General features: G+C 56.3%; 1 protein-coding gene across 1 annotated transcript in view; it reads left to right on the top strand.

Annotated features, from left to right (window-relative positions):
• The window catches only part of LOC100469933 (myosin-7), a 22,940-nt gene that overhangs the window by 5,609 nt on the left and 3,229 nt on the right, over positions 1-14,102 (top strand). The window contains 22 exon segments of the mRNA XM_034648669.1: positions 2,190-2,288; positions 2,523-2,626; positions 3,274-3,412; positions 3,505-3,615; positions 3,820-3,995; positions 4,251-4,421; positions 5,146-5,455; positions 5,727-5,794; positions 6,147-6,234; positions 6,904-7,021; positions 7,151-7,180; positions 7,182-7,272; positions 7,532-7,668; positions 7,904-8,159; positions 8,772-9,014; positions 9,171-9,347; positions 10,116-10,261; positions 11,367-11,457; positions 12,146-12,535; positions 12,761-12,887; positions 13,064-13,182; positions 13,941-14,102. Of these exon segments, the coding sequence (XP_034504560.1) occupies positions 2,190-2,288; positions 2,523-2,626; positions 3,274-3,412; positions 3,505-3,615; positions 3,820-3,995; positions 4,251-4,421; positions 5,146-5,455; positions 5,727-5,794; positions 6,147-6,234; positions 6,904-7,021; positions 7,151-7,180; positions 7,182-7,272; positions 7,532-7,668; positions 7,904-8,159; positions 8,772-9,014; positions 9,171-9,347; positions 10,116-10,261; positions 11,367-11,457; positions 12,146-12,535; positions 12,761-12,887; positions 13,064-13,182; positions 13,941-14,102 (3,353 nt within the window).

Below are 14,102 nucleotides of genomic sequence, written 5' to 3'. Positions count from 1 at the left end.
CAGACGGTGACCGTGAAGGAGGACCAGGTGATGCAACAGAACCCGCCCAAGTTCGACAAGATCGAGGACATGGCCATGCTGACCTTCCTGCACGAGCCCGCCGTGCTCTACAACCTCAAGGAGCGCTATGCCTCTTGGATGATCTACGAGTGCGCCATCCAGGACCCCCTCGGAGTCTAGTAGCTTCCCGCTCCCCAAAGGCCCACCTCCTGGAGCCACAGGGTTCTGTTCTTCGTGTCCAGGCCCTGTATCCCGGCCCCTGCATCTCCACTTCGGTTCTCACGCCCCCCAAGGCTGGGATTACTCAGATTTGGTGCTTTCATAGATTTTCCCTTTCTCTTCTTCCCCTCCTGGCATTGTTCTCTAGCTCTGAAACCCGCCATTCCTCCCTGTTCATCACCAGCACCTCAACCCTCCTTCTCTACCCTAGACCTACTCGGGCCTCTTTTGCGTCACCGTCAACCCCTACAAGTGGCTGCCGGTGTACAACGCCGAGGTCGTGGCCGCCTACCGGGGCAAGAAGAGGAGCGAGGCACCGCCCCACATCTTCTCCATCTCTGACAACGCCTATCAGTACATGCTGACAGGTGACAGGCCTCGGCTGCAGGGTTTTCTCGGGAGCCGCATGGGAGGGAATGCACAGTTGGTTTGGGCAACTGGGAGATGCCTGGAGGGAGGCCCGGAGGTGGGGCAGAGGGGGTGGGTAGACGCCAGGCAAGAGCATCCTGGGTAGCTCCTGACCTTTCCTCCCCACTTGCTCCCAACAGACAGAGAAAACCAGTCCATCCTGATCACGTGAGTGTAGCCCCTAACCCGTTCCCTTCCAGAATCTCCCTGACCCCAGCCCCTATGCATGGACCCGCAGTTCTCATCTCCCCCCACCTTTATGCCGGCTCCTCTTTCTTCTGTGACCTTTACCCTTGCCTTTGCTTCCCCGCTTCTTTCTGCTTCCCACCCCTCTTGGAGTTTTCCTTTCCCGTTGCCTACGCTCACTTTCCTCCAACTCCTCGCTCACTTATCCATAAGCCTAGTATCACGGTGTCTTCATCCCCTCCTCGTTTTCTTTCATCTTTCCCTTCAGAATCCTTCCCCATTCTGCCAACCTCACCCATTCTCTCCCCAAAGGGCCCAGGCCCATCTCCTCACATTTACCTTGCCCAGCTAAGACCAGGTTCCTTCTGCCCAAACCCAGCAACTTCTTGTGGCCCCCTTCCTGGTGCTCCCCTGATCCCATGTGTGTTCGGGGTGCACATTACCCGGCAGCTTCCTGCTTTGGGGGCTCCCACTGTCAAGGAGGACCAGACGTTCTCTCCCGACCTGAGGCTTGTTCGTCTCAGGCAGTGTCTGTTCACTGTCTAATGAGACTCTGACTGTCCCAACAGCGGGGAATCCGGGGCCGGGAAGACGGTCAATACCAAGAGGGTCATCCAGTACTTTGCTGTGATTGCTGCCATTGGGGATCGCAGCAAGAAGGAGCAGACCCCAGGCAAGGTAGGCCTGCTGTCCTCCACGGGCCTGCACTGAGAGAAGGGAAGGGGAGGCCTCTCACCCGCCATCCTTCCTGACCTCTGCAGGGCACCCTGGAGGACCAGATCATCCAGGCCAACCCTGCCCTGGAGGCCTTCGGCAACGCCAAGACCGTCCGGAATGACAACTCCTCCCGCTTCGTGAGTGGTCCCTGACCTTGGATTTGGGATTTGCGTTGGTGGAGGGATGGGGTCAAATATGAGCCTTGCCTCGACTCCTCACTGGTCTCCTCCATCTCCCCAGGGGAAATTCATTCGAATCCATTTTGGGGCAACTGGAAAGTTGGCATCTGCAGACATAGAGACCTGTGAGTACCGTGGACTCAGCTTGAGCTCACCCTCATTCTATGTGATTGTGACCCCAGCCTCTCTCTCTTCTCTCTCTGTCTCTCCATCTGTGTCTCTCTTTAGGCCTCTGCCTTTCGGTCTTTCTCGCTCTCTTTCTGTCTCTGTCTGTCTGTGTCTTTGGGTCTGTATATTCCTCTCCCTCTTAGACTTCCTTTAATCTTTCTCCACCTCTGTCTCTTCATGTCTATGTGTGAGCCTCTCTGTCTCTTCCTTTTCCTCTGCCTTTTGCTTGCTACATTTGTCATTCATTTTCCTCTCTTTCCTCGTACCTAAATCCCCACATTTCTCTCTTTCTTCTCCCCTTACCGTTCACAGACCTTCTGGAAAAATCCAGAGTAATTTTCCAGCTGAAAGCAGAGCGAGATTATCACATTTTCTACCAAATCCTGTCTAACAAAAAGCCTGAGCTGCTGGGTGAGTCAGAGCTACCAACCGAGACCAGCGATCTCCATGGCAACCTGGTCCCCTCTGCTTGCCGCTGCTTGCTGGCAGGCCCTGGGTTTATGGCGTTGCTGGATTCAGTTCTGTGGGATGGGAGACCACATGAAACCTTGTCACCTGCTTTCCTGCAAGCCCTGTGCTGTGGTAGGCAGCGCCTCTGACGGCCAGAGGCTTGTGTCCTATCCGCATCACATCTCCTCCTCCCAGACATGCTGTTGATCACCAACAACCCCTACGACTACGCGTTCATCTCCCAAGGAGAGACCACGGTGGCCTCCATTGATGACGCTGAGGAGCTCATGGCCACCGACGTAAGTGTGTGAGAACCTGGTCAAGAGGTGAGGGCACTGGCAGCGAGGGCTAAATGAGGCCAGGTCCCTGGCTCAGGAGACCCGAGACGCTGTCTCTCTGTTACTCGAAGTGGTATGACCCACCCCAAGGGCCAGAACATGCCCCATGAGCGGGATGTGTTGGGGAATGGGTGTGTTGAGATGGGGTGGCCAGTGTTTGGTGTTCAAATAGACAGAGAGGGCTGGACACCATGGGACAGAGAAGCAGGCAAACCAAAAAGCAAGGCATCCCCAAGGGAAGGGGGAGGGTCAAGCTGTCGCTATGGGGTTGGGGCAGGCTGCTCGGTGAAGACTAGATACAGACAGGTATGGAAGGTTTAAGCAGGGAAGCAAGTGTGGGGCCTACAAGAGGGACAAAAGTAGAAAACCGGAGTGGGTAACCAGAGCGGCTTCAGAGGACAGCTCTGACCGCTGTTGCCCGATCTGGGGCCGTACACCCACCACCCTGCTCTTGTACCTCCCATCTTGGTTTTGGACTTCCTCACTGGGTATGAGTCTCAGAAGCTACGGGGATTCAGGAGAGAAGGTCTCCCTCCTACTGAAGAGGGATCTCGTTTACCTGCCATACGTCCTTTTCTGGGCTCCACTAATATGCGGTCTGCCTACAGAATGCCTTTGATGTGCTGGGCTTCACCTCAGAGGAGAAGAACTCCATGTACAAGCTGACGGGCGCCATCATGCACTTTGGAAACATGAAGTTCAAACAGAAGCAGCGAGAGGAGCAGGCCGAGCCAGATGGCACCGAAGGTGGGGGTCTGGGATGCTGGGGGGCAGCCGTGGGCCACTCCTGTAGCGCAGTCATCCCTTTACCAACTTGGCTGCCTGTCCTCTCCTTCCAGAGGCTGACAAGTCCGCTTACCTCATGGGGCTGAACTCAGCCGACCTGCTCAAGGGGCTGTGCCACCCTCGGGTGAAAGTGGGCAACGAGGNCTCTTGGATGATCTACGTGAGTGCGCCATCCAGGACCCCCTCGGAGTCTAGTAGCTTCCCGCTCCCCAAAGGCCCACCTCCTGGAGCCACAGGGTTCTGTTCTTCGTGTCCAGGCCCTGTATCCCGGCCCCTGCATCTCCNGGGTCATCTTCAGGAGATAAATGGGGAGGGGGCTGGCATCCTGCAGTGGGGGCTTTGGAATTCACTCTCCACATGAATCTGCTCATCTGGTCTCTCCCTTACCTTCCAGGTGGCGTATGCCACCGGGGCACTGGCTAAGGCCGTGTACGAGAGGATGTTCAACTGGATGGTGACACGGATCAATGCCACCCTGGAGACCAAGCAGCCACGCCAGTACTTCATAGGGGTCCTGGACATCGCCGGCTTCGAGATCTTCGATGTGAGTGGGGGGAGCCCAGGCACACATGCGCCTCACTCGTTCGCACCTGTGACCATCGTGGCCAGTCGCGGGAAAGGCGGTGGGGCTCGGGGTGGCAGACGCCTCGTCCCGTCTTCCAGGGGAGCTCCCCCTCCCTGGCCTCACGGGGGAGGGGACCAGCCACACCCCCGGCTGGGCTTGGGCGCGGGCCCGGGCTGACCCCACCGGCCCCTCCGGCCCCTGCCCGGCTGACCCGCTCCGCCCCCGTCCCTGCAGTTCAACAGCTTCGAGCAGCTGTGCATCAACTTTACCAACGAGAAGCTGCAACAGTTCTTCAACCACCACATGTTCGTGCTGGAGCAGGAGGAGTACAAGAAGGAGGGCATTGAGTGGGAGTTCATCGACTTTGGCATGGACCTGCAGGCCTGCATCGACCTCATCGAGAAGGTGCGGCCTCCCCCCGCTGCCTGGCGTCTCAGACAGAGTGCCTGAGCGCCCCATCCCACCCTACTTGAATGCCCCCATCGAAATGGCAGCCCTTCTCCCTGCTAGGGAACATGTGTTGGGTCCCGAGCCCTGTGTTGTCCTGACCACCCAGGACAGGGGGGCACAGGGAGAGCTGACGTCCTAGGGGCTTGGGAATGGACACGGGGAGGATGGGCAGCTTCAGGAATCCTCCCATACCAGTGTGTTTAACAACCCTGGTTTAACCCGGTTTGGTGTGGGGCAGGGAATCATAAGACTGCACCTGCTTTCAACCCCAGCATCTCAGGGGTCTGGGCAATGGAGTGCTGTGTAAAGCATCTGGACCACCCACATTCCCAGACGTTCACAAAGCTCCCTCTGANTGGTTTGGGTGTGGGGCAGGGAATCATAAGACTGCACCTGCTTTCAACCCCAGCATCTCAGGGATCTGGGCAATGGAGTGCTGTGTAAAGCATCTGGACCACCCACATTCCCAGACGTTCACAAAGCTCCCTCTGAAATCGAACAAAGAATTCTGCCTTGGGAATGCATGGACAGGTGCAAGTTGATGATAACTGTCCTCAAAGCTGAGCCTGGTACCTTAATTCCCAAAGGGGCATCACCATAAGCAAATACTGACCTTAGAGCAGGATCCTTCAGCATCCGCGTGAAGCATTCTCAGTGATACCTTCCCCTCTACCCTCAGCCCATGGGCATCATGTCCATCCTGGAGGAGGAGTGCATGTTCCCCAAGGCCACTGACATGACCTTCAAGGCCAAGCTGTATGACAACCACCTGGGCAAGTCCAACAACTTCCAGAAGCCACGCAACATCAAGGGGAAGCAGGAAGCCCACTTCTCCCTGATCCACTACGCCGGCACCGTGGACTACAACATCCTGGGCTGGCTGCAGAAGAACAAGGACCCGCTCAACGAGACGGTGGTGGGCTTGTACCAGAAGTCCTCGCTCAAGTTGCTCAGCAGCCTGTTTGCCAACTACTTGGGGGCTGATGCACGTGAGTAGAGCCTGGAACCCTGGGGACTAAGGAGCAGGGTTTCTGCCGTGGTTCTGAGGCAAGTCCATGGCGACACTCCACCACTTTCGTGTCAGGTTGTGCCTTGAGGTTTACAGGTTCCGTGAGATAGAATGGGGTGGAGAAGCCGAGCCGCCCGCAGTGAAGACCGTCGCCTGGAGGTCAAATGCCAGCGAGGACAGAAAGAGTCTGTGGTGGAGGGCTGGCCTCCCACAGTCCATTCAGGTCGCTTTCCTTGACTCTCTTCCCACAGCTATCGAGAAGGGCAAAGGCAAAGCCAAGAAAGGCTCATCCTTTCAGACCGTGTCAGCTCTGCACAGGGTAAGCCTGTGGCCCAGCCCCAGCCCAGCATGGCTCCCCAGCACCCACCAGCCCTGCTCCTTCCTGCCGTTCCCATGCCTGACTCCTCTGTCTCCTGCTTCCCTTGTGGCGCCTTTCCCTCCTTGTCTTTCCTCCTCTCCATTCTCTCCCCCTTCGTGGGTGGCCTCTTCTCTCCCTGTTTCCCATCTCACTCTCACCTTCTCTCTGGCCTTCCAACCTCTCCCTCCTCTGTATCCTCTCTGCCATTCCTTCATTCTCTCTGTCTCTCTTTCCCTTCCCTCCTCTCCTCTCCCTTCCCTCCTTCTCTCTCCTTCACTCACGTTACTTTCCCCTCCTGCGCTTTGGGCCACAGGAAAATCTGAACAAGCTGATGACCAACTTGCGCTCCACGCACCCCCACTTTGTGCGTTGCATCATCCCCAACGAGACCAAGTCTCCAGGTGAGGCCAGATCTCAGCCCAGCCCCCCGCTGCCCACGTGCCCCAGGCCCTGGGGACAGGGCCTCCCCCCTAAGCCATCTCCTAATCCCTCACCATGGTGGTTTCCAAATGACTCTCGTCCCATCCCCCAAGAGGTAGCAGACTACTCTCCCCCCCACCCCCACCCCCCCATTTCCTTGTATTGACAGTATGGCTGGGGGGGGGCCCTGTGAGGCACTCTCATGGGCATGGCCTCACAGCACGCACCCCCAGTGAGACATACAGAGATTGTTTATCCTTTTCTGACTATTCAGGAGCTGGAGGCATCAGGGGCCTGAGTTCAAGGCCTGGCTCTGCTCTGGTCAGCTTTTGACCTTGGTGAAGTGCCTTAACCTCTCTGGGCTTAACTCCTCTGGGCTTAGTTTCTTCCCTAGAAAACGGGATATAACCACCCTGGCAACTGCTTATGATAATAAACACAACATAAAAGAAGGAATGTGAAAACCTTTTGGTTACTCTCAAGAGTACAGCTAGGGGGAAAAAATGAAAAAAAAAAAAAAAAGGACCATTATGAAGTGACTTCCTAAGGTTGCTGGCTAGTGAGTGGCAGAGCCAGAGTCAGAGCCCCGAACTTTTGACTGAGTCCAGTCCTCCCCCGACACCTTCGTCCCTCCTCTCCTCCCACTGCAGGGGTGATAGACAACCCCCTGGTCATGCACCAGCTGCGCTGTAATGGGGTGCTGGAGGGCATCCGTATCTGCAGGAAGGGCTTCCCCAACCGCATCCTCTACGGGGACTTCCGGCAGAGGTGGGTACAGGGAACGGGGGGGAGCCCGTGCAGACTTGGTGGGGAGGGGAGTCCACTGGTGGCCCCGGATGCTGTGGGCAGAGCAGATCGGTGCAGAACGTGGGTGACTCGGGGCACCTGTCTCTCCAGATACCGCATCCTGAATCCAGCAGCCATCCCAGGGCCAGTTCATTGACAGCAGGAAAGGGGCAGAGAAGCTTCTGGGCTCCCTGGACATTGACCACAACCAGTACAAGTTCGGCCACACCAAGGTGAGGGAAGGGAGGAGATGAGCTGATTACAGAAAGACCTGTCTTGTCCTTTGGCTCCTTACCTCACAGCTCCTTCCCTTTTACCAATCATCCTAGAACCATCTCTAAAAGGCATGCTCCCCTCCCCATGGACCTCCCAGCATCATTCCCTCTCCCAGCTCCAGCTGCCATTGACCTCCCCCTTTGAGTTCTTTCCTAGGGTGTTACACTCCTTGAAAGAACTCTTTCCCCTCCCGGCCCACCCACCCCTTGCCCGCAGGTGTTCTTCAAGGCGGGACTGCTGGGGCTGCTGGAGGAGATGCGGGACGAGAGGCTGAGCCGGATCATCACCCGCATCCAGGCCCAGTCTCGGGGTGTGCTCTCCAGAATGGAGTACAAGAAACTGCTGGAACGCAGGTGAGAGCTTCAAAAGGAGGCTCCTGGCCATGGAAGGCCTAGGCCACTTCGGGGGCAGTGTCAGGAGAAAGCTCACCGAGACGTGAAACAAGCAGACCAGCAGGAGGGGCTCCTCTGGGCGGGCTTCACCGCCAGGGCACCACAGAGGAAGGAAGGGCTTCGCTTAGGAGTCAGGGCTTCAGGACGGGAAGGAGAGATGGGGCCCTCTCACCACCCTCTTGCTGGGCGCCCGCAGAGACTCCCTGCTGATAATCCAGTGGAACATCCGGGCCTTCATGGGGGTCAAGAACTGGCCGTGGATGAAGCTGTACTTCAAGATCAAGCCACTGCTCAAGAGCGCGGAGACGGAGAAGGAGATGGCCACCATGAAGGAGGAGTTCGCGCGCCTCAAAGAGGCGCTGGAGAAGTCGGAGGCTCGCCGCAAGGAGCTGGAGGAGAAGATGGTGTCCCTGCTGCAGGAGAAGAACGACCTCCAGCTCCAAGTGCAGGCGGTGAGGCTCCCGGGCCTCCGCAGGCTCGCCCACCTGCTCGGCCCACGCCCCCCACACCTCCTGCACCTCCCCACCCAGAGCTCACTGGGTCCTCTCACAGACACAGGATTCTGGAATCAACACTCTGAAGACCTCCAAGGAGGTCCCTCTCGAGAACAAAAGGGAAGGGGGAAAGAACCGACTTTTAAGAACACGGGCTTTCCACTTGGGAAAGCTGGAGCCACAGCTCAATAATTTTTTGAACCTAGGCAACCATGCATTATCTTTGAGTCTCAGTGTCCTCATCTCTGCACGGGGGATAAAGCTGCCCGTCTCACCAGGCAGTAAATATGCAAAGTGCTGGCCTCAGTAGATGCGGTTCTTTCCCTTTGGTGAAGGAGACCAGAGGAGGAAGGCCAAGTAAAGAGACTTCTGGGTTCCCTTCCTCTCTGCTTCCATCCCCCAATGTTCCCATCACATTGTCTTTCAATTCTTTCCTTCCTCATCCTTCTGAGGTTCTTCTCAGCTGGAGATATCCTGGAGCTCCCCTGCTACAGGCTGAGCCTCTCCCTGCACCTGCCAGGGTGAGGACCCCACACACTGAAAAGCCTCCCCTCTTCGCCTTGTGCTCAGGAACAAGACAACCTGGCTGACGCAGAGGAACGCTGCGACCAGCTGATCAAGAACAAGATCCAGCTGGAGGCCAAGGTGAAGGAGATGACTGAGAGGCTAGAGGACGAGGAGGAGATGAATGCGGAGCTCACTGCCAAGAAGCGCAAACTGGAGGACGAGTGCTCCGAGCTCAAGAGGGACATTGATGACCTGGAGCTGACACTGGCCAAGGTGGAGAAGGAGAAGCACGCAACAGAGAACAAGGTGAGGGCAGCTCCTTCTGGCCCCAGCCCAGGTCTTCTCAGGATTCCTAGACCACGGTGTGGTCCTGGTCCTTGGCACTGGACATCCCCATAGATGTCTCCAGGCCAATGACCTCTGACCTCTGACCCTAAAGGGGATGGGGTTCTTGGTCAACAGGTGAAGAACCTGACAGAGGAGATGGCTGGGCTAGATGAGATCATCGCCAAGCTGACCAAGGAGAAGAAAGCTCTGCAAGAGGCCCACCAGCAGGCCCTAGATGACCTTCAGGCTGAGGAGGACAAGGTCAACACCTTGACCAAGGCCAAGGTCAAGCTGGAGCAGCAGGTGGACGATGTGAGTAGATTGTCACAGGGCCTAGATATTCCATGTCTGTATGTGTGTGTCTGTGTGTATGAGTGTGTGTTTGGAAGGATGGGATTGGAGACTGTTCCCTCCCCTGATACCTTTCTAGAAGGGAGCTGGGGAATAGAAAAGTGGAAGGGTGATCAAATATGAGTCATATGTGATCAAATGATATGATCAACAATAGAGACGGACTTCCTTTTTTCAATTTAGTTTCAATATCTCTACTTTCAACCACAGGGTCAGAGAGTTATCACATAAGAACATAATATATTTCTTTGGGAATTTGTGAGGCTCTGAGGATCTTTGGACCTCTAATATTTTAAGCAGGATCTGGCCCTCAGCAACCATTGTTCCCCAGATAGTTCTCTGTGCATATCTCCATTGGATTGTTTATCACCCATGTTACCATTATCGAAGTGTCTGTCTCAGCCACGGGACCGTAAGCTGCCTTTAGGTGAGAACGTGGGTTGATTCAGTCGTGCATCTGAAGTGCCTAGCACAGGCCCGCAGGAGCCTGCTGAATGAACGAATGGAGCTTTGGGTTTCATCACACAGTCATTCATGAAATCATTTATCAAATAGTTACTGAGCATCCGTCCATGCTAGGCGCTCTCATGGTCCCCGGGCCACTCTGGGGAGGCTTTTCCGAGTCCCGAGCATTTCTTAGGATTCCCCAAACCTGGAGTGACTGAACTTCCAAATCACCGAATCAGGATGATTGGTCTTACGGGGCACACTGGTCCTTCTCCCCACCAGCTGGAGGGGTCCCTGGAGCAGGAGAAGAAGGTGCGCATGGACCTGGAGCGAGCAAAGCGGAAGCTGGAGGGCGACCTGAAGCTGACCCAGGAGAGCATCATGGACCTGGAGAACGACAAGCAGCAGCTGGACGAGCGGCTGAAAAAGTAGCGTGTGCCCCTCCCTGGTGCCTTTCCACCTCCCCGGCTCTGCAGCCTGTTCTCCCTATGACACTGCAACTGCCCCAAGATGCCCGTCCTCGGAGGCCACACAGCCTCATGCAGCCTCCATCAGTGGGTGCAAAACCGTGGGCAGAGGCCTCCAGGAAGAGGGCTCTCCTCCCCCAGACACAGGCAGCAGGGCCCTCCAGTCCTCCCTGGCAACAAGCCTAACCTGGATCCCTCAAGCCTTTTCTTCCTGTTGGGCAGCGAAGAAGGATGGAAACCGATAGCTTGCCTCCTTCTACACACAAGTCTCCTTGGAGACCAGTTGCTTAACACTGAGGAAAGCTCCACACAAAAGCCTCTCAAGAAAGGCCTTTCAGGTCCTTCTCAGAAAGCCCCGAGGACCACAGAGAAGTGGGTCAGCTGCCAGGCTTGAGCAGTGCAGGGGTCTGATTAACTCATGCATCCGATTCTTAGTGCAAGCCCTACCAAGATGTATAGACCCACTTCCCACACTTGACAAACTGAGCCCGTAGGGTAGATTTGGATCAGCAAGGGTCCGGACTTTGAAAGGCTCTAAGAATCATCAGATTGCGTCCTCATGGGGCCTGTGTCTGCCCAGGAGCCCTCACGCTCCCCCAGGCACACCATGTGTTGAAAGAAGGAAGGAATATATGATCCCAAGGATCCCCGAACCACCGTCCAAGGATGGTATTTTGAGGCCCACTTTACCAAAGAGGAAGCGAAGGCTCAGAAAGGTTAACCAAAGTGCCCAAAGTAACAGTAATAGAATTAAAGGCCATCAGAGCTAAAAGGGGCCTTTGAAACCATCTAATGCAATGCCGTCATTCTACAGGACCACAGAGAGGAAGTCCCGCAGAGTGCAGGTCCTGTCTCTCCGCCTGCGGTGCTCTGCCCATTACATTTCTTGCTGGACTTCAGTCCTTCAGCGTGCCTTACATTTTCAGGGACCCTACCTCCTCCCCAGATGCTATTTTTCTGATGAAATCCTGCTCTTTGTTTTTTTGTATTACCATTTCCAACCACTGGTGGGCCCTCTTGCTGCCCAACCAATCTTCCTCATCTTACCCTCCCTCCTTCCCCACAGGAAGGACTTTGAGTTGAATGCCCTCAACGCGAGGATTGAGGATGAACAGGCCCTGGGCAGCCAGTTGCAGAAGAAGCTCAAAGAGCTTCAGGTAAGGTGTGGGATGCCCTGGGCTGGCGGTCAGCTTCCTCCACCCTCTCCTCCAGGATGCCCCCCCCCAGCATTATGTGTCCACAAAGGGACATGCTGAGCTACTGGAGTGCACCCATGGAAGGCCCCTGGGAGGGGCTGGCTGAGCCAAGGATGACATAGGAAAAGACCTTGAAGGTCACAGATGTAGGGGGCAGAAATCCTGGCTTCGGTCTCAGCTCTGATTTAGCTGGCAACGGTGGGGCACCCACTCCAGATATCTGGGTCTCTGTGTCCTCCCTTGTTACCACTGGCTTTCAAGATCCCTTTAGCCCTGACAGCCTGTAACTTTGATTCTTACCTCTAGAGCAGACAGCTTGTTAGGTCTTTAGACAAACATGGTTCTCTCACTCTAAACTTTTTGTATTTTTGCTTAAAATATCCCTAGAACACAGGTCTCTTTGTCCCCCCTTAAACAGTAAACTTCAGCCACTTTTTTTCCAATAGAAAAGTATAATGTTCTGGCCAAAGGAAGGCTAGTTCAGCTGTCCAAAACATCTTCTCCAAATCCTTTTATTCCCACTTCTCTGCTGGTAGAACTGAAAAGACTTGCTGTTCCAGACAGGCCAGGAATGTTCTAGAGCTCTGGGGTGGGGGCTCCGATGGGCGGCTCCGGGCGGTGGGTCTGAGCCCTCCGTGTCCTGGGCCAGGCTCGCATCGAGGAGCTGGAGGAGGAGCTGGAGGCCGAGCGCACCGCCAGGGCCAAGGTGGAGAAGCTGCGCTCAGACCTGTCCCGGGAGCTGGAGGAGATCAGCGAGAGGCTGGAGGAGGCCGGAGGGGCCACGTCCGTGCAGATCGAGATGAACAAGAAGCGCGAGGCCGAGTTCCAGAAGATGAGGCGGGACCTGGAGGAGGCCACGCTGCAGCACGAGGCCACGGCGGCGGCCCTGCGCAAGAAGCACGCGGACAGCGTGGCCGAGCTGAGCGAGCAGATCGACAACCTGCAGCGCGTGAAACAGAAGCTGGAGAAGGAGAAGAGCGAGTTCAAGCTGGAGCTGGACGATGTCACCTCCAACATGGAGCAGATCATCAAGGCCAAGGTGGGCCACCTGATCACCGTCCTTGCACCCAATTCCTTCCACCCACCTGCACTTTCTGTCCACGTCTCCTCTCTTCTCTGACAGTTCAGTTTCCTGCTTCCCTTCTCCCACCCTGTTCTCCCATCCTCCCCCTTCCATGCCTCTCCTCTTCGCTTCTGTAACTGCACCCCTTACCACCCTTCAGCGTCCCCCACATCCATTGTATGACTCCCCTTCCTCCTTCAGGCTAACCTGGAGAAGATGTGCCGGACCCTGGAAGACCAGATGAATGAGCACCGAAGCAAGGCCGAGGAGACCCAGCGGTCTGTCAACGACCTCACCAGCCAGCGGGCCAAGCTGCAGACCGAGAACGGTGAGCCCCACCCCATGTCCCCTGACTTCCTGAGCCACCCAGCCTTGGGTAGACACTCACATGTGTACACACACACACACTTCTCCAGGGAATGGGCCTAAGTGTGAAGGGAGGGGATTGGGAGACAGAGGGGTGGCTGACCTTCCAGAGTTGAGCGTGCCCTCATGCCTCTCCAGGTGAGCTGTCCCGGCAGCTGGATGAGAAGGAGGCCCTGATCTCCCAGCTGACCCGAGGCAAGCTCACCTACACCCAGCAGCTGGAGGACCTCAAGAGGCAGCTGGAGGAGGAGGTTAAGGTGAGGCCCAGACTCAGGCCAGTTGGCCCAGGCAAGGAGCGAGCAGGTCCCAAGAACGAGGCTTGCTGTCTTTCCGTTGTTCTCCCATTTTCCTAACGGAGTTAACAGCTCAGGGCCTAGCACGTGCCTCCTCAGTCTGTTGCCCAGGCCAAAGCCTTGTGCCTTTTTGCGGCCATTTCTGGAGGGAGAAGGGTCTGGTTCAGGGGAGCGTGAAGGGGAGGAGAGAAACACACTAGGGAGGAATGGTGGCCTTGGCGGGGCGCAGGTGTGGGATGCGGGAAAGGCACAAGTAGGTCCTGGGATTTGCAGGACAATCTGAAAGCTGGAGAAAGAAACTAAACTGGAGCCTGTTTGGGGCACTTTGCTGGCCTCATGAACAAAAGAGGGAAAGAATAGGACCTTCTAGAAAGGCCAGGGCTCCAATCCTAACCTGCCCCTCAGATCTTGGTCATCTTGAGGAAACCCCCTCGCCTCTCTGAGCCGCTGCCTCCTCCCCTGCCGATGGGGTTGAGGTTGGTAATGCAAGCTCCAGTGAGGAGGAAGGAGTGCTGGGCATGACTCAAGCGAACAGTGCGGGGCCACATGCACACTCTTCGTTGTTCGTCCTCCGGAGACTGTTCCGTATCCCCCGGGGAATTAGAGATAGGGGAAGTCCCAGGGAGGCTGGAGAAATTAGAGTGAAGACATGGACGAGGACTGGGGTGTACTCTGGGGAAAGCTGAGCCCTCCTCCCTGTGCCCGCCCCCCACCCCCCGCAGGCGAAGAACGCGCTGGCCCACGCGCTGCAGTCAGCCCGGCACGACTGTGACCTGCTGCGGGAGCAGTACGAGGAGGAGACGGAGGCCAAGGCCGAGCTGCAGCGCGTCCTGTCCAAGGCCAACTCAGAGGTGGCCCAGTGGAGGACCAAGTACGAGACGGAA

The sequence above is a fragment of the Ailuropoda melanoleuca genome, chromosome 20 (assembly GCF_002007445.2).
Source record: "Ailuropoda melanoleuca isolate Jingjing chromosome 20, ASM200744v2, whole genome shotgun sequence".
Classification (NCBI taxonomy): Eukaryota; Metazoa; Chordata; class Mammalia; order Carnivora; family Ursidae; genus Ailuropoda; species Ailuropoda melanoleuca.
The sequence above is the reverse complement of the archived record's forward strand: the minus strand, read 5'-3'. Positions and strand labels throughout refer to the sequence as shown.